The following is a 22,487-nucleotide window of genomic DNA, read 5'->3' as shown; positions in this document are numbered from 1 at the left end:
CTTAGAGAGTTTATAGACATGGTTAGGATACTCACTATCTTCAAAGCCGGGAGGTTGCTCAACATAGACCTCCTCCTTGATTGGTCCATTGAGGAAGGCACTCTTCACGTCCATTTGATAAAGCTTGAAGCCATGGTAAGTAGCATAGGCAAGTAAAATGCGAATTGACTCAAGCCTAGCTACGGGTACATAGGTTTCACCGAAATCCAAACCTTCGACTTGTGAATATCCCTTGGCCACAAGTCGGGCTTTGTTCCTTGTCACCACACCATGCTCATCTTGCTTGTTGCGGAAGACCAACTTGGTTCCTACAACATTTTGGTTAGGACGTGGAACTAAATGCCATACCTCATTCCTCGTGAAGTTGTTGAGCTCCTCTTGCATCGCCAGCACCCAATCCGAATCTTGAACTGCTTCCTCTACCCTGTGTGGCTCAATAGAGGAAACAAAAGAGTAATGTTCACAAAAATGAGCAACACGAGATCGAGTGGTTACCCCCTTATGAATGTCGCCAAGGATGGTGTTCACGGGGTGATCTCGTTGGATTGCTTGGTAGACTCTTGGGTGTGGCGGTCTTGGACCCTCATCATCTTCCTTGTCTTGATCATTAGCATCTCCCCCTTGATCATTGCCCTCCTCTTGAGGTGGCTCCTCTTGATCTTCATCATCATCATCTTGAGCTTGATCCTCATCTTGAGTTGGTGGAGATGCTTGCATTGAGGAAGATGGTTGATCTTGTGCATGTGGAGGCTCTTCGGATTCCATAGGACACACATCCCCAATGGACATGTTCCTTAGCGCGACGCACGGAGCCTCTTCATCATCTAGCTCATCAAGATCAACTTGCTCTACTTGAGAGCCGTTAGTCTCATCAAACACAATGTCACAAGAAACTTCAACTAGTCCAGTGGACTTGTTAAAGACTCTATATGCCCTTGTGTTTGAATCGTAACCAAGTAAAAAGCCTTCTACAGCCTTAGGAGCAAATTTAGATTTTCTACCTCTTTTAACAAGAATAAAGAATTTGCTACCAAAGACTAAAATATGAAACATTGGGCTTTTTACCAGTGAGGAGTTCATATGCTGTCTTCTTGAAGATTCGGTGAAGATATAACCGGTTGATAGCGTAGCAAGCGGTGTTGACCGCCTCGACCCAAAACCGATCCGAAGTCTTGTACTCATCAAGTATGGTCCTTGCCATGTCCAATAGAGTTCTATTCTTCCTCTCCACTACACCATTTTATTGTGGTGTGTAGGGAGAAGAGAACTCATGATTGATTCCCTCCTCCTCAAGAAAGCCTTCTATTTGAGAGTTCTTGAACTCCGTCCCGTTGTCGCTTCTAATCTTTTTTATCCTTAAGCCAAACTCATCTTGAGCCCGTCTCAAGAATCCCTTTAAGGTCTCTTGGGTCTGAGATTTTTCCTGCAAAAAGAACACCCAAGTGAAGCGAGAATAATCATCCACAATTACAAGACAATACTTACTCCCGCCGATGCTTATGTAAGCGATCGGGCCGAATAGGTCCATGTGGAGTAGCTCAAGCGGCCTGTCGGTCGTCATGATGTTCTTGTGTGGATGATGAAAACCAACTTGCTTCCCTGCTTGACATGCGCTACAAACCCTGTCTTTCTCAAAATGAACATTGGTTAGTCCCAAAATGTGCTCTCCATTTAGAAGCTTATGAAGATTCTTCATCCCAACATGGGCTAGTCGGCGATGCCAGAGCCAACCCATGTTAGTCTTAGCAATTAAGCAAGTGTTGAGTTCAGCTCTATCAAAATCTACTAAGTATAGCTGACCCTCTAACACTCCCTTAAATGCTACTGAATCATCACTTCTTCTAAAGACAGTAACACCTATATTCGTAAAAAGACAGTTGTAGCCCATTTTGCATAATTGAGAAACAGAAAGCAAATTGTAATCTAAAGAATCTACAAGAAAAACATTGGAAATAGAATGGTCAGGTGATATAGCAATTTAACCCAATCCTTTGACCAAACCTTGATTTCCATCCCCAAATGTGATAGCTCGTTGGGGATCTTGGTTTTTCTCATAGGAGGAGAACATCTTCTTCTCCCCTGTCATGTGGTTTGTGCACCCGCTATCGATGATCCAACTTGAGCCCCCGGATGCATAAACCTACAAAACAAGTTTAGGCCTTGTTGTTAGGTACCCAAACGGTCTAGGGTCCTTTCACATTAGAAACAAGCACCTTGGGTACCCAAACACAAGTCTTTGATCCCTTGTGTTTGCCCCCAACATATTTGGCAACTACTTTGCCTGATTTGTTAGTAAGCACATAAGATGCATCAAAAGTCTTAAATGAAATGTTATGATCATTTGATGCAATAGGAGTTTTCTTCTTAGGCAATTTAGCACGGGTTGATTGCCTAGAACTAGATGCCTCACTCTTATACATAAAAGCATGATTAGAGCCAGAGTGAGACTTCCTAGAGTGAATTCTCCTAATTTTGTGCTCAGGATAACCGGCAGGGTACAAAATGTAACCCTCGTTATCCTGAGGCATGGGAGCCTTGCCCTTAACAAAGTTAGATAATCTTTTAGGAGGGGCATTGAGTTAGATATTGCCTTCCTGTTGGAAGCCAATGCCATCCTTAATGTCAGGGCGTCTCCCACTATAGAGCATGCTTCTAGCAAATTTAAATTTTTCATTTTCTAAGTCATGCTCATCAATCATAGAACTAAGTTGAGCTATGTGATCATTTTGTTTCTTAATTAAAGCTAAGTGATCATGAATAGCATCAACATTAATGTCTCTACATCTAGTGCAAATAGTAACATGCTCAATAGTAGATGTAGAGGTTTTGCAAGAATTCAATTCAACAATCTTAGCATGTAATATGGCATTTTCATCTCTAAGATTGGAAATGGAAATATTGCAAACATCTAATTCCTTAGCCTTAGCAATCAATTTTTCATTCTCAATTTTAAGGCTAGAGAGAGATGCATTTAACTTGTCAATCTTATTAATCAAACTAGCATTATCATTCCTAAGGCTAACAAGAGAATCATCACAAACATTTAAATTCTCAACCTTAGTAATTAATTTAGCATTCTCATTTCTAAGGTTGGACATAACATCATGGCAAGTGATTAGCTCACTAGTTAATTTTTCACATTTTTCTACCTCTAGAGCATAAGCATTTTTAACCTTAACATGCTTTTTGTTTTCTTTAATTAGGAAGTCCTCTTGACTATCTAAGAGTTCATCCTTATCATGAATAGCACTAATTAATTCATTTAATTTCTCCTTTTGTTGCATGTTTAGGTTGGCAAATAGGGTGAGCAAATTATCCTCATCATCACTAGAATTATCCTCATCACTAGAAGTTGCATACTTCGTGGAGGATTTTGATTTTACCTTCTTCCTTTTGCCGTCCTTTGCCATGAGGCACTTGTGGCCGATGTTGGGGAAGAGAAGGCCTTTGGTGACGGCGATGTTTGCGGCATCCTCGTCGGAGGAGGAGTCGGTGGAGCTCTCGTCGGAGTCCCACTCCCGGCAAACATGGGCATCGCCGCCCTTCTTCGTATAGTACCTCTTCTTTTCTCTTCTCTTTCCCTTCTTGTCATCGCCCCTGTCACTATCACTTGATAATGGACATTTTGCAATAAAATGACCGGGCTTACCACACTTATAGCAAACTTTCTTGGAGCAGGGCTTGTAGTCCTTCCCCCTCCTTTGCTTGAGGATTTGGCGAAAGCTCTTGATGATGAGCGCCATCTCCTCGTTGTCGAGCTTGGAGGCGTCGATGGGGATTCTACTTGGTGTAGAGTCTTCTTTCTTCTCCTCTGTTGCCTTAAATGCCACGGGTTGCACATCGGGTGTGGAGGAGGCGCCTTGCTTGATGATTTTCTTGGAGCCTTTGATCATCAATTCAAAGCCCACAAATTTTCCTATCACTTCCTCGGGAGACATTAGTGTGTATCTAGGATCACCACGAATTAATTGAACTTGCGTAGGGTTAAGGAAAACGAGTGATCTAAGAATAACCTTGACCATTTCATGGTCATCCCATTTGGTGCTCCCGAGGTTGCACACTTGGTTCACCAAGGTCTTGAGCCGGTTGTACATTGCTTGTGGCTCTTCCCCTTGGTGAAGCATGAAGCGACCGAGCTCCCCCTCGATCGTCTCCCACTTGGTGATCTTGGTCACCTCATCTCCTTCGTGTGCGGTCTTGAGCACGTCCCAAATTTCCTTTGCGCTCTTCAACCCTTGCACCTTATTATACTCCTCTCGACTTAGAGAGGTGAGGAGTATAGTCATGGCTTGGGAGTTGATTTGTTGGATTTGTTCGACCTCCTTCGAGTCATAATCCTTGTCTCCCTTCTTTGGTACCTGCGCTCCATACTCAACATATCTCATATGCTTTTGTGGAGTGAGGTTAGGTGATGCCTCATTTTATCACTCCACATAGAATAATCTTCACCTTCAAGCATAGGTGGTTTGCCTAATGGAACGGAAAGTAATGGAGTGCATTTTGAAATGTGAGGGTAGCGAAGGGGCATCTTACTATACTTCTTGCGCTCATGGCGCTTAGAAGTGGCGGATGTCGATTCCGAGCCGGAGGTGGAGGGTGACGAAGAGTCGGTCTCGTAGTAGACCACCTTCTTCATCTTTTTCTTCTTGTCACCCTTCCGTTGGGACTTGATGGAGGAAGAGGATTCCCCCTTGTGCTTGTGGGCGGACTCCCTTGAGTGTGTTCTCCCCGAGCTTGCGGACTTGTCGCCGGTCCCGATCTCCCTCTTGGCGGATGCTCCCGACATCACTTCGAGCGGTTAGGCTCTAATGAAGCACCAGGCTTTGATACCAATTGATAGTCACCTAGAGGGGGGTGAATAGGGCGAATCTGAAATTTACAAACTTTAAGCACAACTACAAGCCGGGATTAGCGTTAGAAATATAAACGAGTCCGAAAGAGAGGGCAAAAACAAATCACAAGCAAATAAGGCGGATGACACGGTGATTTATTTTACCGAGGTTCGGTTCTTGCAAACCTACTCCCCGTTGAGGTGGTCACAAAGACCGGGTCTCTTTCAACCCTTTCCCTCTCTCAAACGGTCACTTAGACCGAGTGAGCTTCTCTTCTCAATCAAACGGGACACTAAGTCCCCACAAGGACCACCACACAGTTGGTGTCTCTTGTCTTGGTTACAATTGAGTTGGAATCAAGAAAGAATGAAGAAGAAAAGCAATCCAAGCGCAAGAGCTCAAATGAACACAAGTCTCTCTCTCACTAGTCACTATTTGATTGGAATGATCTTTGGACTTGGGAGAGGATTTGATCTCTTTGATTGTGTCTTGTATTGAACGTTATAGCTCTTGTAAGGTGTTTGAAGGCTGAAAACTTGGATGCATTGAAGTGTGGTGGTTGGGGGGTATTTATAGCCCCAACCACCAAAAGAACCGTTGGTGAGGGCTTCTGTCGCATGGCGCACCGGACAGTCCGGTGCGCCAGCCACGTCACCCGGCCTTTGGATTCTGACCGTTGGAGCTTCTGACATCTGGGGCACTGGACAGTCCGGTGGTGCATCGGACAGGTCCTGTAGACTGTCCGGTGCGCCTTCTGGCTCTGCTCTGACCTCTGCGCGCACTGTAGCGCATTAACTGCCGTTGCAGACGACCGTTGGCACTGTAGTAGCCGTTACTCCGCTGGCGCACCGGACAGTCCGGTGCTACACCAGACAGTCCGGTGAATTATAGCGGAGCGGCTCCCAGAATTCCCGAAGGTGGCAAGTTCGGAGTGGAGTTCCCTGGTCCACCGGACACTGTCCGGTGGTGCATCGAACCCTGTCCGGTGGCACACCGGACAGTTCGGTGCGCCAGACCAGGGCACACTTCGGTTGTCTTTTGCTCTCTTTGTTTGAACCCTTTCTTGGTCTTTTTATTAGTTTATTGTTGAACCTTTGGCACCTGTAAAACTTATAGTCTAGAGAAAACTAGTTAGTCCAATTATTTGTGTTTGGGCAATTCAACCACCAAAATCAATTAGGAAAAGGTGTAAGCCTATCTCCCTTTCAAGGACAGTGTTGCGCGCAACTGCTTTAGATGAGGCAAACCCTCTGGGACTTTGGCTATAATCTGAGCAAAGTCCCACTCCTAAGTGACAATGAGAGTGCAATCCGCTTGGCGGATAATCCTGTTGAACACAGCCGCACTAAGCACATAGACATCTGACATCACTTCCTGAGAGATCACCGGCAAAAGGGAGATATCGATATTTATCATATTAGCACTGAGAACCAGCTAGCCGATATCTTCACCAAGCCTTTGGATGAGAAAACATTTTGCAGGTTGGGTAGTGAGCTAAATGTCTTAGATTCGCATAACTTGGATTGATCTATAGCATACATGTAGTTTATGCCTTTGATCATGTTACTATGAGCATTTACATTATTTGTTGTCTATTTATGGTGCTCAAGTTGTACAAGTCATCCTTGGACCTCACAAGTCCATGTGCAAATGATGCACATATTTAGGGGGAGATGTGCTACAACTTGACCCCTTTGAGACTAACATGTTTGCTTGAGTACACTTGATGTAGTCTCAAAGGTACATTGAAAGGGAAAGTGAACTTGGATGATGAGAAGACTTCCACTGCACTCCGGTATTAGTGTATTTAATTCCAAGTTCATACTTGTGCTCTCATTGCCTTTTGCTCGTAACTGACATTTTGGTGAGGCAATGGGGTTGAAGGGCCAAGAATGATCCTGTTTTGGTGCTTAATGCCAAAGGGGGAGAAATTAAGGCCAAAGCAAAATGGATCATCTAACCACTTGTGAATTTTGAAAATAGAGGAGTTAGAATTTGGTTTTTGTCAAAATACTCTTATTGCAAAATTTGGTCTCTTATGGGGGAGAATTTTGATTATGGGAAAAGGGGGAGTTTTTGGCACTTAATTAATTTTACTCTTGGAATATCTCTCGATTTGCCCAAACAATTGTGTTTAACTTAGAGATAGGAAAAATAATTTGATTTGCAAAAACAAACCAAGTGATGGCAAAGAATGATCCAAATATGCCAAATCCTGAGTAATAAGTGTTTGGTCTTCAATTGCATTGATGTTGCACTTCTCTTGTTGTTTTTTGATGTGTTGGCATAAATCACCAAAAAGGAGGAGATTGAAAGCAAAATGTGCCCTTGGGCCATTTCTATAAGTATTTTGGTAATTAGATGTCCAACACATATTAAGTGAGTTCTTATGTGCCAAATGAGTGAGAAGTGTGAAATCAAGAACAAGGTATGTTTCTAGACTTAGTGAATTGTTTTTGAATACTAACATGGTTATCTAAGTGCTAGAAACAGTGCCAAGAAAAGAAGATTTGAATTGGAGAAGAGTTGGCTAAGTACAACCAACACCAGCTCGACCCTGGCACACCGGACTGTCCGGTGGTGCACCGAACAGTGTCCGGTGCCCCAGGTTGGTCAAACGTGAATTGGCTGCTCTCAGGAAAAGAGAAAGGCGTTGCGACTATAATTCACCGGACTATCCGGTGGTGCACCGGACTGTCCGGTGAGTCAACGGCGCCAGCGGCCAACGGTCATTCGCGCAATCAACGCGCGACACGTGGCCCGCGCCAACGGTCGGTTGGGCACACCGGACTATCCGGTGTGCACCGGACAGTGTCCGGTGCGCCAACTGGTCCCGAGGCCCAACGGTCGGTTGCGCCCAATATGGAAGGAGATCACGCACCGGACTACTACAGTGGTTGTCTGGTGATGCACCGGACTGTCCGGTGCACCACTCGACAGAAGGCAAGAACTGCCTACCAAATTGATGTCCAACGGCTCCTAGCTGCCTTGGGGCTATAAAAGGGACCCCCTAGGCGCATGGAGCAGTACACCAAGCATTCTCTAAGCATACTAAGACATCCAGACTCCGCCTCCACGCATTTGATTCGTTGTGTTAGTGATTTGAGCTCCGTTCGAGTTGTGAACTCCCTGTGCTGTGCTTTGAGCTCAAGTCTTGGCTTGTGTGCGTGTGTGTGCTACGGATTGAATCTTGTGTGTGTTGTTTCCCTCCCTTACTCTTGTGCTTCTTGTGATCAAAACTTTGTAAGGGCGAGAGGCTCCAACTTGTGGAGATTCCTCGCAAACGGGAAAAGATCTCAAAGGAAAGACCGTGGTATTCAAGTTGATCATCAGATCACTTGAAAGAGGTTGAGTGCAACCCTCCTCCATTGGGACGCCACAACGTCGAAGTAGGCAAGTGATACTTGGCCGAACCACGGGATAAAAATCACGTGTCTCTTGTGTTGCTTCTCTCTATGATTGCTTGTGTTCGCAAGAGCTCGCTACATAAACTTGATTAACTCGCACTAACATCTTTATAATAAAGTTTGTGGCTATTTAGTGTTTGATTTTACAGGATCACCTATTCACCCCCCTCTAGGTGCTCTCAGCATAGGCAAATGGTAGGTACGGATTTAGAGGAGGATATAGATATGAAAACAGAGGTTATAGAGTCAAAGAACGGGGACGAGCAAGAATATCCTCTTGTCGATGATGGACATGAGAAAGACCATCGAAGAAGACTCTCCTCACACCGGTATGGGTCTCAAAAGTTGTGGGGATTGCTCATTGAGCAAGCCAGTGAAGGTACCAAAGTTTGAAATCCACCTAGAATCCATATTGAAACAAGGATAAGAGACTACAAATAAACGAGAAGGGAAATGAATTAGAGTGACCGGTATGAATGAACATAAACACCTGGATTTTTTTAACTTTAAATGATAAAATAGCGTGGACCAATAAGAAGTTGTCATGCCAGCAAGAGGCACTCGATAATGATCGAGCGAGGTCGGAATCGACCTCATCTCCAATGTATTGGTTGGTACCGATTGGTTTGGTTCCAACGTGGTCGGTATCAATCAAACTGACCAGTCGACAGGCCCAGCGACCGACCAACCTAACCAACCGGTGATGAAGGCGAACTAATCGGTATCGACCACCAGTGTTGCCACATCATCAAACGGTACTGGCCGTTGTTGATCCTTGCCTCAGAAGCATTCTGTCAGTGTCTGGACCCGAGGGCCTAACCAACCAGTGAAATAATGTTGCATGCCCCTAACCTAGATGGTGATGCAAGATGACACAAGTCTTTATCCTAGTTCGGGCAAGAGAAAACCCTACTTCCAGCAGAGGGGGACGAGACTTATATTACTTGCACCTAAGTGCTTGCAGTATGGAATACAAGCTAAGCGGGAGAGAGAAGGATCCCAAGTCCCTAGGGTTGATTGAGGCTAGTGCCAATATCGTGGTGGAGAAAATCGTGTAGTGTCCGCCTTCCTTCCTGAAGCTATAGGCTGTCCAATTTATAGCCTCAAGGAAGGCTACCAGGAGTACCGTAGTTGGCTGCATACGGTGAGGAGGTGTTGTCGCGCCCCTGTAGATGGTATGGCCCGGGGCATGGTCTTGTACTTGCTGTTGACTTGTGCCCGCTTGATTTCTGCTGAGAGCCGAGGCCAGGGTCGAGGGCTCGGTCACGTACCCGAGCCCTCCTGGCAGGGGGTTGCCCATACTATAGTGGTTGACACAGTATTAAGTATGGGAAAAGCCCCTAAGTAATACGTCAGCTCTGCAGTATCCGGTGATGTTGGGCGCCTTTCTGTTGCAGATATCGAGGTCAGAGCCAGGCTCGGGCGAGGCAGAAGTCCACCTGAGGTCACGACCGAGCCCGTTCCAGGATTCGAAGACGTGTGTGCCACAATTGAAGGAGTGGCCTCCTGCGGGATTCACGAGAAGCAGGTAGCCGAGGCCGAGCTCGGGCGAGGCGGAGTTTGTCCCGAGGCCGGGGTCGACTTCGAGCGAGATGGAGTTTGTGCCCGAGGGCCAGCTTGTACTCTTGTCATATTGTACGTCCCATCGGGGGTTGGCAGACGGCGTGCGGGTATAGTGGTCGCATGTGTCATCATAGTTGGTGAAGCTTGACAGGACCGTGGTTTTTGCTCCTATTCACCTGCAACCCTGTGTGAGGTAGGTATGTGCATTGAATGTTGTTGTCCCCTACGGACTTCGGCTGAGTCTTGCCCTGGGTTTGTCTTCCTTACCCGAGGCGGGCTCGGGCGAGGCAGAGACGGTCGTTCTGGGAAGAGGGAACCTCGGTCGCGACGAGGATTCTCCGGAGAACACACCCTGTCCGAGGGTAGGCTCAGGCGAAGCAGAGTTATGGTAACCCCTGAGGGGGGGCTCGTGTGAAGCGTGGCTTATGACCTTCGTCCTCGGGGAACGTGCTTTGATGGTGGTATAGGGGTTAAGCGTGTTTTAAGGGCGTAATCTAGGTACTCCTAATTACTATACCCGACACATTCTACTAGCCAAACACGTGATGCTCCTAAGTACTCATACAGTATTCACGAACACACTAGTTGAGTCTGTCTAGCTATTCGAGGTCAAGGCCTAGAGCTTGGGGCCACAACATATGCTTGGAGCGATAGGGGTGCTCTAAGACTCTCTCCAGCAACGAACTGTAAAACAACTTGTACTCTAAATTTAGAGGATATTGTGCTCCTTTATCCACCCAACAAGGAACCCTAAAAGACACTCTAAAATTTAGAGTCTCTGCTTCAGCCGCTATATGTAGAGAAACACTGTTCGTCCTCTATCCCGCAATCAAAGCGCTACAACCTGACACTTGTGTACGTGACGACCACTGTTGATTGACTTACCCACGTTGCATGCATGCATATTGTGTTAAAAAAATGGTGTCCGATGCTGGATTGTTGCATAATACAGTTGCGAATAGCTTAGTCAAACTATTTTAATTTTGATAGAGACTAACGGTTTTTTGTTTGCGTATACAAGAAGGAAAATATATAATACAAATTTGTGATACATTGTTTTGCTATATATGAATGATGAGTAATTTCTCCATAAAATGAAAATATATTGTAATAAGTATTTCAATTTCGTGATGTACAAAAAAATATTCTTTTTATAAAAGCGATAGGTAAAAACAATATAAATAATGAAATCTGGTAGCATTGTAGATATAGAGGACCAAATTTAGGGGATGTTGCTGGAGACTGATAAGATATAGAGGACGAAATCTTTTAGAGTGTGCTGTAAAGGACAGAGAATATTCTTTTAGAGGATGAAATTTAGAGGACGTTGCTGGAGACAGCCTAAGGCCTTGCTCAGTAAAGGGTATATAGTTATACAAAACACTATTTTGTACTGCACATCAGAATTAGTTTGCTGATTGACTGATTCCCCGGTCCTTTGCTACAGCGTGTCAGAATCTGCTCATTCGCTTCACGGGAACCATGGTTGATATATAATAACGTGCGGAATCCAATTCTTGACTTGTGGAATGGAAGCAACTTTCAATTCAAAACTGATACGTACAGATTATTTTACAAAACCGTTGATGTGCTGACAGCACAGGGAGTGATCGGCCCGGGCCCATGGACATGCTTGGAACCCTACTGGACAAAGCGGCACTGACACAGAGAACCTAAATTGTTGACTTGTACTATCTATAGCATCCGCTTATTTGACAGCGACGGTCTCGAGAATCGTATAATCCTGTCAAACACCTACCCTGCCATCGAGCTATTGTCCCGAATAAAAAAAATTAAACTAGTAATCAAGGAGAATCAACAAGAATCTGATGATGCGAATAAATCGGCGACCGTAAGAGTCTTGCCTAGAAATAACGGAAACAAATGGGGGCCTAAAGAGTCATGACAATCGAGGTGTTGTTTGGTTCACCTATCTATAACGTGGACATGGTAACCGATAACGTTAAACATATGTTTATTTAAGTCCAACCGTAATCAGATACCACACTAGAAACTAACACCGTCTTATTCAAACTGCCTATCGCTGGTAATCGAGTGTTAATCACTACTATTTACGTTACATTTTGTGAATACCGAATGGTACCTCAAGTAAATCTGCAATTTGCGAGGGAGGGAGGCCTTGAAGGTCTGGAACATTATTAATATCTACAGTATCTCATTATTGTCATGCAAAATGGTAATTACAGACAGGGGATTCTGAAACCTGGACACAAACTTCTTCCTTTGTTTTTTTTCTGGGAGGGGGTTGTTCTGAGAAGGGTTGAAACCTGACCACACACTGACGATAAAGGTGAAACCCTGGAACAGAATAATACAGGATGGGCACAGGACAAACACTAACGTTTTATTGCTACTGTGTACTACACAAGCTGGAGGACTGGAGCGCCTTCAACTTTTCATGCCCATTTGCTGTGCGACATGCCTGCCCTGCAGGAGGAGCAAGCTTGCAATGAAGCTCTAATCCTCCATCCTCATGATGCAGCGCAGGCTCTCCCCCTTGAGCATCAGGTCGAACGCCGTGTTGATCTCCGAGAAGGGCACGCTGTGCGTGATGAACTTCTCCAGCTCCAGCTCCTACGTACGTACACAACACAAACACACACATCGCATGTTGATCGTCAGTCAGGGATACGGTTGAACCGTAAGCAGGTCAGGTACGTACTCCAAGGTTCTTCAGGCGGCGGCTTACCTTCTTCATGTACATCTCGACGACGTTGGGCAGGTCGGTGCGGGGCTTGTAGTTTCCGAAGAAGGTGCCCTTGAGTGTCTTCTCGCTGAGGAAGTTCATGGGGTGGGTCTTGAACTGGTCGTCCTTGTGCGGGACACCCACCAGCACGGCGACACCCCAGCCCTGCATTTGCATTTCAGAGTTCCATTTCAGCCTGAAAGCAGATGATGGTGGTGATAGAATCGCACAAGATTGAGCTGAGGCGAGCACATACGTCGTGGACACATTCGAAGGCGGATATCATGGCGTTGATGTTACCGGTGCACTCCACGCTGCGGTCGACGCCGCCGTTGGTCAGCTCAATCAGCACCTGCAATGCAACACAGGAGCACCAACGAGCAGTGGATATCAGATACATGTAGGATTTTAGTTTCTTTGTCCTGAACAAAGGATCGCCGTCAGTAATATATATACTGCGACAAAGCTAAGCACACCTCTTGCACTGGCTTGTCGTGGTCCTTGGGGTTAACGAATTCAGTGCAGCCAAATTTCTTAGCTGAAAAACGAAAAGCAAATGGAAGTAAGTTCTCTGTGCCGCAGGCATCAAGAATCATACAAGTACAAAACTGCCATTTCACACATAATATATAAGGTCTTGTTCGGTTGCAATGGATGAAATGACATCACATCATGGATTTAATCCGGTTCTGAACTGGGTGAATCCATACCTCACACTCAATCTTATGGTGAGATTAAATCCATCATTTAATCTATGTATCTTTCAAACCTACTTATTTTTAATACATGGATTCTAATATAAATTTGTATAATATTTTTATGGATTTTGTTTCATATCTAGTGAGCTATGGATAGAATCTATGCCTTCTATAGTTTAAAAAATTCACAAAGCCTTTGTTATAGTTTAGGATGGGTTTAACTGGATAAAAAATTAATTAGGTTTGGATTATTTTGGAGTATGGATTATGATATAGATTTAATTCCAATCCACATTAATCAGAGCTGGATTGGTGTAAAAAAATAAGGCCTAAGATGGCATTAATTAGTTTAGTTATACCTTGCTCGTATTTTGCTGGGTTGATGTCCACGCCGATGATCCTTGATGCACCAGCCAGTCTAGCACCTTCCATAGCCTGATCGATCATGTACGTTGAAACATATATAGTATACAGTGAGTGTTCATTCCATACATATTCCAATCATATGAAAAAAAATAAACCTCATAAAACTTCCACCACCACTTACAGCAAGGCCTACAGCCCCAAGCCCGAAAATCGCCACCGTCGAGCCCTTGGCTGGTTTCGCCACATTCAGTGTCGCGCCAAGGCCTGCACCAAAACGACGGCGACAGTTCAGTAAGCTGTAAGCCATCCTGCTAAAGCACGGCATGGCCATGGAATGGAAATGGCATCTTTGCTTACCGGTCGAGATACCACAGCTGAGGATGCAGACTTTGTCGAGAGGCGCCTCGGGGTTGATCTTGGCCAGGCAGCCGACGTGGATGACGGTGTACTCGCTGAAGGTGGACGTCCCGACGAAGTGGAAGATGGGCTGCCCGCTGATGGTGAAGCGGGACTTACCGTCGCCGATCATCACGCCGCGGTCGACGTTGATCCTGAGGAGGTCGCACATGTTGCTCTCCTCCGACTTGCAGTGGGCGCACTCCTTGCACTCGCCGGTGAACACCGGGAGGACGTGGTCGCCTGGCGCGAGCTCGGTCACGCCCTCTCCGACGCTCTCCACGATGCTGCGACCAAGAGCGGGTCGTTAGCTTGGAAATAGACGTATTAACAGAGCTAGTATTAGTGGTCCTGGCTGCTGTAGCTTGTCTCTATCCGTCTTATGGAGAAAAAAATGAAAGAATAAACATCTTAAGTGCAGATTCTTTGTGTCATGGGCTCATGGCTGACGTTGTGTGTTCCTTGAATCTGCACATGAGGCTTTAATTTATACCCAATTAATTCAATAAAATATGCACGCTTGCTTTCTTTAGTAGTGGATCTTAAATCCACTGCCAAACCAGCTGTGCTCGAGATGAATCATGAATTGACGAGCTATGTTTAGAACCGACGCGCTAAATTAAACTAGTAGAATCGCATGATAATAAGACACATAGGTGCACATCTAAAAAAACAGTGGAAAGAAAGTGATGAGCTCAGTACAGGCAGTAGAGAAAACAGTAACAGCACAAGAGGACAGGGAGATGGAAGCATACCCTCCCGCTTCGTGTCCTAAGATCCTCGGGAACACCGGGGTTTGCCCCTGCACAAGACAAGATTCAGCCAAAAATCACTGGTTAGGCCCAGATCTGTCATGCTCATGCATATCAACGTTCTGCGGCTAGAGATGCAGCAGGCACAGACCTTGGCCTCCCAGAAGTAGACGTCGGTGTGGCAGAGCGCGGTGTAGAGGATCTTGATACGCACCTCCATGGCCTGCGGCGGCGCTACCTCCACCTCCTCGATGGACAGCGGTTTGCCGGCCTCCCACGCCACGGCGGCTGCAGAGGGATCCAAGAACAAAATCAATCCAGTGATTTAGGCTGCTAGCTAGCTAGTAGCCATCACGAAAGGTGGAGGTAGAAGACGCACGCACCTCTGCACTTGATCACCTTCCCTGCTGTCGCCATTGCTTGCTCTCTCTCTCTCTCTTTCACGGAGCTCGATCGATGGACCACTCCAAGAACACGAGAATGGAATCCTTTTGCTACTGCTTCTTCGCACTCTTTACACTTGGCTGATGATGAGAAGTTGGTGAGGAAGAAAACGGGGACGAGTACTGTATATATAGTGGTCTAGAGTCTAGTCTACGAGGGAGGCAGCAAGAACGCCTGGACCGTAGCGGCGCAAGTGGGGGAAGAAAGGCTCGGATTTTTTTTGTAGTCGCGGTTAGAAACCAGGGAGGCAGGGAGGTGTCCGACTGTCCGCTGCCGCATTCCGTTTTCCCGGCCTCCGCGAGCCAGCCTTCGGGCCGCCGGTTTCTGCCTCCGGCGGTTTCTTGTTTACCGTTTTCCGGGTCCTCTAGTGGTACTTAGCTAGGACTACTTCTCAATGATAAATTATAGAATTAATAATTGTATATATGTCCCTTAACTGTACAAAATTAGATAGCTAGTTCATTTTGATACCATAGAGAGGTATAAAAATGAACTAATTTCCAATTTTTAAAATTTTGAGTGCTATATTTCCAACTGGCCCTAAATTATAAGATATTTAAGTTTCGTTATATTAATTATATTATACATGTACTTACAAGTATATAAAAATTATATTAAAACATAAAACATCTTATAATTAAAAATAGAGCACATACTATTTTATAAATAGAGAGCTATAGCTCAATTTTTCTCTAAAAACTATAAAAAACACTAGTAAAAAAGCTCTATGTCTGCGGTGAAGTCTAATTTCTACAAGCGATTTTGGTTATCGAGTACCAGTGAAAACAAATTGGCTGGCCCGATTTAAGAACTGCCCGTGGAAACAACTTTGTACTAGTGGTTTTCTTAAAAAAAAGCGCCAGTGAAAATCGTGCATTTCTACTAGCAGTTTCTTATGAAATCCGCTAGTAAAATTCATTTTATCTAGATTTTTTAGTTTCTCAAATGACCTTGTACGTAAAAATCATATAAATAAAAGTTGTAGATCTCTAAAAGTTACGAAACTTTGTAATTCGATCGCTGTCAGTGTGGGGGTCCATAATATTTTTTATTTTGCTACTTTTAAAACCCAGTTTATATTTCCTAAAAAAGATTTTTAATGGCGGATTTCATATCTCATCCGCTAGTGAAAATCAATTTCAACTAACGGTTGTCATAACTGAACTGTAGTTAAAAATCGATTTTCACTAGTGGTTCTCAATTAACCGCATGTGAGAAAACATTTCTACTGTGCTCTACCACTGATGGTTCTAAAAACGCTAGTGAAGATAGATTACAAACCGTCTCTATATACCTTTTTTGTACTAGTGAAAACAATAGCAAGCTATAAGGTTATGTAACACCTTAACTTTAAAATAATAAAATCTATTTCGATGTCTTTGATTCAGTTTATAGAACATGGCATTAATTACTATTTTTTAGATTAAAAATTTATAAAATTTTTGTTCTTAAACTTGGGTGACACATTCATGTCACTATTTGTTTTTATTTTAGTATATTTAAATTTATTTTGTGGAAATTAAAATTATTTGCTATTTGTATTTACTGTTTATGGCTACCAAGGTGAAGGATCATTTAAGAAAGATATCTTCTCCAAAGAAATAACCAATAGACCCAGTAACGAGGAGGTTCTTTGTGAATATGAGTGAGAAACAAAAGAAAGCTATTCTATCAGATTATGATCACTCTATCAAGAAATCTTAAGGAAACATGTTAAAAAGATGAGTTACAACTCGAAAAATAGCCTCAACCAATTAGTAACATGCCATCCAAAAATGGTATTAATATGGAGGCATTTTTGAAGTCTGTAGGCCTGATGAAAGAACACATGTTGGGGCTAGAAAGTACATACGCAACAACTTCAACAGTTTGGAAGTATGAGTATGGCAAGTTTCTAGTCATACCAGAGCTGGTCAAAGAACTTGCAACATAAATGCGCAGATTCCATGAATGGTACATGGAGAAATTAGCTGTTGAGAGGACCTATATTAGCATGGTCATCAAGATACCAACTACTTCAATGGCATACAACTCTTGTGGTTGGATTTCGACTCGACTAATCGGACCTATATTTTTGAGAATATTTATCATATGCACGAGCGAGACGCTCTCAGTCTTTTCTCTCACTAGTTGCTAGGTTTTTGTAAGTGTTCTCGATATCTCTTGCCGACATTACACTTATGTCTATTCACTATTTGTGTGACCTTAAGCCTATTTCATATCGTATTGGGTGGAGATCTAAAGGAGCCGCAAAGAAGGGATTTGTAATGTGGGCTTCATGGATCCGATGGTGATTAAACAAAATAACATAGCGAATTATCACGATGATACATTGAAGAGAACACTGATGTTCTTATAGAGGCAACATCATATGCATTGCATACTTATACTTTACTACTTCAAGTTAGCGTCTATTGTCATGTTCTCTATAACTTTTCCTATTTAAATGTTTCATCTAATTTGGGATCCATGTTTATAACTGTTCAATTTTCAATGGACACTCCTTATAATCATGATGGAGCATGCTAGACTCCATGAGGAAGCGAGTCTGAGATTCCAACTTAAGTATGTAACCATTGCTTTTTATCAAAGCTTGGACCAAACACCACTCATTTTCATGTGTAGCGCATGGAGTATCTTCTGCAAAACAATTCTGGCCAAAAAAACTTATGCTCATCTGACCATTGCTTTTATTTAGTTTAGACCCAACACCACTCCTTTTCATGTGCACAATCACTACAACACTTATGTCTTATGACCTTCTACGATGAACTAGGTGAGTGCCCGTGCGTAGCAACGGAAACATATAATAACATGATAACTTATATACAAAATGTGTCTTATATTGTTATAAGAAAATGTTTCATAATCCATTTGTAATCATCGCCATACATAAATTTTGTTATTTTAATTTAGTTGTTTCACTACTACATTGCAACCATCAGTATCATGTAGACTTCGATATATGCCATGATTTGCATGGTCTCATCATTGAAGAGCACGTGCCACACTTGCCGGTAGAAGTTCTGAGAGCACCTAGAGGGGGGGTGAATAGGTGATCCTGTGAAACTTAAACTTATAGCCACAAAAACTTGTTAAGTGTTAGCACAATAATCGCCAAGTGGCTAGAGAGGAGTCTCAACAAAACGCAATACCACAAGAGAACAAACACAGAGATGACACAGTGGTTTATCCCGTGGTTCGGCCAAGACCAACGCTTGCCTACTCCACGTTGTGGCGTCCCAACGGACGAGGGTTGCAATCAACCCCTCTCAAGCGGTCCAAAAGACCAACTTGAATACCACGGTGTTTTGCTTTGCCTTTCAATATCCCGTTTGCGAGGAATCTCCACAACTTGGAGCCTCTCGCCCTTACACTTGAGATTCACAAAGAAATACGGAGTAAGGGAGGAACTAGCAACGCACACAAGACTCAAAATCAGAGCAACAGCACGCACACAAGTCGCAACAAGAGCTCGCAACACCACTCAATGAGTTCACAACTCAACAAGAGCTCTAGATGCTATCACAATGAACCAAATGCGCGGAATCGATGTCTTGGTGCTTAGGAATGTTGTAGGAATGCTTGTTGTCCTCCTCCATGCGCCTAGGGGTCCCTTTTATAGCCCCAAGGCAGCTAGGAGCCGTTGAGAGCAAATCTGGAAGGCTAATCTTGCCTTCTGTCGACTGGTGCACCGGACAGTCCGGTGCACACCGGACACTGTCCGGTGCCCGATTTCTTTCCTTAAACGGCGCAGCCGACCGTTGCAGATCTGGGAGCCGTTGGCGCACCGGACATGTCCGGTGCACACCGGACAGTCCGGTGCCCCCTTCCGACCGTTGGCTCGGCCACGTGTCGCGCACGGATTCCGCGGCCGACCGTTGGCCCGGCGACCGTTGGCTCACCGGACAGTCCGGTGAATTATAGTCGTACGTCGCCGGTGAAATTCCCGAGAGCGGCCAGTTCACTTCGAGTCAACCTGGCGCACCAGACACTGTCCGGTGCACCACCGGACAGTCCGGTGTGCCAGACTGAGCTGAGTCTTGGCTGTACACAGCCAAGCCTTTTGCACCTCTTTTCTTTTCTTCTTCTTTCTGTTTCTAACACTTAGACAAGTATATTAGTACACAAAACCAATGTACTAAGGCTTAGAAACATACCTTTACTTTTGATTTGCACTTTGTCCATCCATGGGCATAGATTCACATTTAAGCACTTGTGTTGGCACTCAATCACCAAAATACTTAGAAATGGCCCAAAGGCACATTTCCCTTTCAATCTCCCCCTTTTTGGTGATTTATGCCAACACAACATAAAGCAAGTAGAACAAGTGCAATATCACTTCAAATAAAACTCAAATTTATTTTGATTCAATTTTGGCATATATGGATCATCCTTTGCCACCACTTGGTTTGTTTTTGAAAATCAAACTCAAATCTCTATCTCTAAGTCAAACACACATGTTGAAGCATAAAGAGAGTCATTCCAAAAGAGATTGATCAAAGATTTCAAAAACTCCCCCTTTTTCCATAATCAACACTTCTCCCCAACTTTTGACAAAAGATATAATGCAAGAGTTTTGACAAACCAAAAGCGCCATTCTACTATTTTCAAGGTTTCTCAAGTGGTAGCTGATCCATCTATTGCTCTGGCCTTTATTTTCTCCCCCTTTGGCATCAAGCACCAAAACGGGATCAATCTTGGCCCTTTAACCCCATTGCCTCACCAAAATCTTCAATGAAGAGCAAATAGGCAATAAGAGTTAAAAGATGAACTTGGAAAAGTTACTCTTTTCATCGGAGTGCAGTGGAAGTCTTGCATGGTCCAAGTCCACCTTTTCCCTTTTAATTCTCCTTCGAGACTAAATCTAGCAAACTCAAGCATAAGGTTAGTCTCAAAGGGTCAAGTTGTAACACATCTCCCCCTAAAATTGTGCATCACTTTGCAACGGACTTGTGAGGTCCAGGGAGTGTTTGTACAACTTGAGCACCATAACAAAATGCAAAAAGAGGAACATGATCAAAGGCATAAACACATGTATGCTACAATTCAATCCAAGTTCCGCGAATCTAAGACATTTAGCTCACTACGCAACCTGCAAAAGGTCTTCTCATCTAGAGGCTTGGTAAAGATATCGGCTAGCTGGTTCTCGGTGCTAACATGAAATACTTCGATATCTCCCTTTTGCTGGTGGTCTCTCAAAAAGTGATGCCGGATGTCTATGTGCTTTGTGCGGCTGTGCTCAACAGGATTTTCCGCCATGCGGATAGCACTCTCATTATCACATAGGAGTGGGACTTTGCTCAGATTGTAGCCAAAGTCCCTGAGGGTTTGCCTCATCCAAAGTAGTTGCGCGCAACACTGTCCTGCGGCAACATACTCGGCCTCAACGGTGGATAGGGCAACAGAAGTTTGTTTCTTAGAGTTCCATGACACCAGGGACCTTCCTAAGAATTGGCACATCCCCGATGTACTCTTCCTATCGACCTTACATCCAGCATAGTCAGAATCTGAGTATCCAACCAAGTCAAAGGTAGACCCTTTTGGATACCAGATCCCGAAGCAAGGCGTAGCGACTAAATATCTAAGAATTCGCTTCATAGCCACTAAGTGACACTCCTTAGGATCGGATTGAAATCTAGCACACATGCATACGCTAAGCATAATATCTGGTCTACTAGCACATAAATAAAGCAAAGACCCTATCATTGACCGGTATGCTTTTTGATCAACGGACTTACCTCCTTTGTTGAGGTCGGTGTGTCCGTCGGTCCCCATCGGAGTCTTTGCGGGCTTGGCGTCCTTCATCCCAAACCGCTTCAGCAAGTCTTGCGTGTACTTTGTTTGGGAGATGAAGGTGCCGTCCTTGAGTTGCTTCACTTGAAACCCAAGGAAGTAGTTCAACTCGCCCATCATCGACATCTCGAATTTCTGCGTCATCACCCTGCTAAACTCTTCACAAGACTTTTGGTTAGTAGAACCAAATATTATGTCATCGACATAAATTTGGCATACAAAAAGATCACCATCGCAAGTCTTAGTGAAAAGAGTTGGATCGGCTTTCCCAACCTTGAAAGCATTAGCAATTAAAAAGTCTCTAAGGTATTCATACCATGCTCTTGGGGCTTGCTTAAGTCCATAGAGCGCCTTAGAGAGCTTACACACATGGTTGGGGTACCGTTCATCCTCGAAGCCAGGGGGTTGCTCCACGTACACCTCCTCCTTGATCGGCCCGTTGAGGAAAGCGCTCTTCACATCCATTTGGAACAACCTGAAGGAATGGTGAGCGGCATATGCTAGCAAGATACGAATTGATTCTAGCCTAGCCACAGGAGCAAAAGTCTCCTCAAAGTCCAAACTTGCGACTTGAGCATAACCTTTTGCCACAAGTCTAGCCTTGTTCCTTGTCACCACCCCGTGCTCGTCTTGTTTGTTGCGGAACACCCACTTGGTTCCCACAACATTTTGCTTGGGACGAGGCACCAGCGTCCACACTTCATTTCTCTTGAAATTGTTGAGCTCCTCCTGCATGGCCAACACCCAGTCCGGATCTAGCAAGGCCTCCTCTACCCTGAAAGGCTCAATAGAAGAGACAAAGGAGTAATGCTCACAAAAATTAACTAATCGAGATCGAGTAGTTACTCCCTTGCTTATGTCACCCAAAATTTGGTCAACGGGATGATCCCTTTGAATCACCGCTCGAACTTGGGTTGGAGGTGTCGGATGCGCTTCTTCCTCCATTATGTGATCATCTTGTGCTCCCCCTTGATTACACGCCTCCTTTTGATGAACCTGTTCATCGTCTTGAGTTGGGGGATGCACCATGGTTGAGGAAGAAGGTTGATCTTGCTCCAATTGTTCCTGTGGTCGTACATCACCAATCGCCATGGTGCGCATAGCGGCCGTTGGAACGTCTTCTTCGTCTACATCATCAAGATCAACAACTTGCTCTCTTGGAGAGCCATTAGTCTCATCAAATACAACATCGCTAGAGACTTCAACCAAACCCGATGATTTGTTGAAGACTCTATACGCCTTTGTATTTGAGTCATAACCTAACAAAAACCCTTCTACAGCTTTGGGAGCAAACTTAGAATTTCTACCCTTCTTCACTAGAATGTAGCACTTGCTCCCAAATACACGAAAGTAAGATACATTGGGTTGTTACCGGTTAGTAGCTCATACGAAGTCTTCTTGAGGAGGCGATGAAGGTAGACCCTGTTGATGGCGTGGCAAGCCGTGTTCACAGCTTCCGACCAAAAGCACTCGGGGGTCTTGAACTCTCCAAGCATCGTCCTCGCCATATCGATTAGTGTCCTGTT

General features: G+C 44.4%; 1 protein-coding gene across 1 annotated transcript; it reads right to left on the bottom strand.

Annotated features, from left to right (window-relative positions):
• Positions 1-11,965: 11,965 nt before the first annotated feature.
• On the bottom strand, positions 11,966-15,264 carry LOC542364 (alcohol dehydrogenase 2). Its single transcript, NM_001111940.1, is given in 10 exon segments — positions 11,966-12,397; positions 12,513-12,674; positions 12,766-12,861; positions 12,986-13,047; positions 13,567-13,642; positions 13,755-13,837; positions 13,931-14,256; positions 14,725-14,771; positions 14,873-15,009; positions 15,105-15,264. Coding segments are annotated over 10 exon segments (1,140 nt in total). The 5' UTR covers positions 15,139-15,264; the 3' UTR covers positions 11,966-12,280.
• Between the last annotated feature and the right edge of the window lie 7,223 nt (positions 15,265-22,487).

Source organism: Zea mays, chromosome 4 (genome assembly GCF_902167145.1).
Source record: "Zea mays cultivar B73 chromosome 4, Zm-B73-REFERENCE-NAM-5.0, whole genome shotgun sequence".
Taxonomy (NCBI): Eukaryota; Viridiplantae; Streptophyta; class Magnoliopsida; order Poales; family Poaceae; genus Zea; species Zea mays.
Note: the sequence above shows the minus strand (reverse complement) of the source record. Positions and strands in the feature narration are given on the sequence as shown.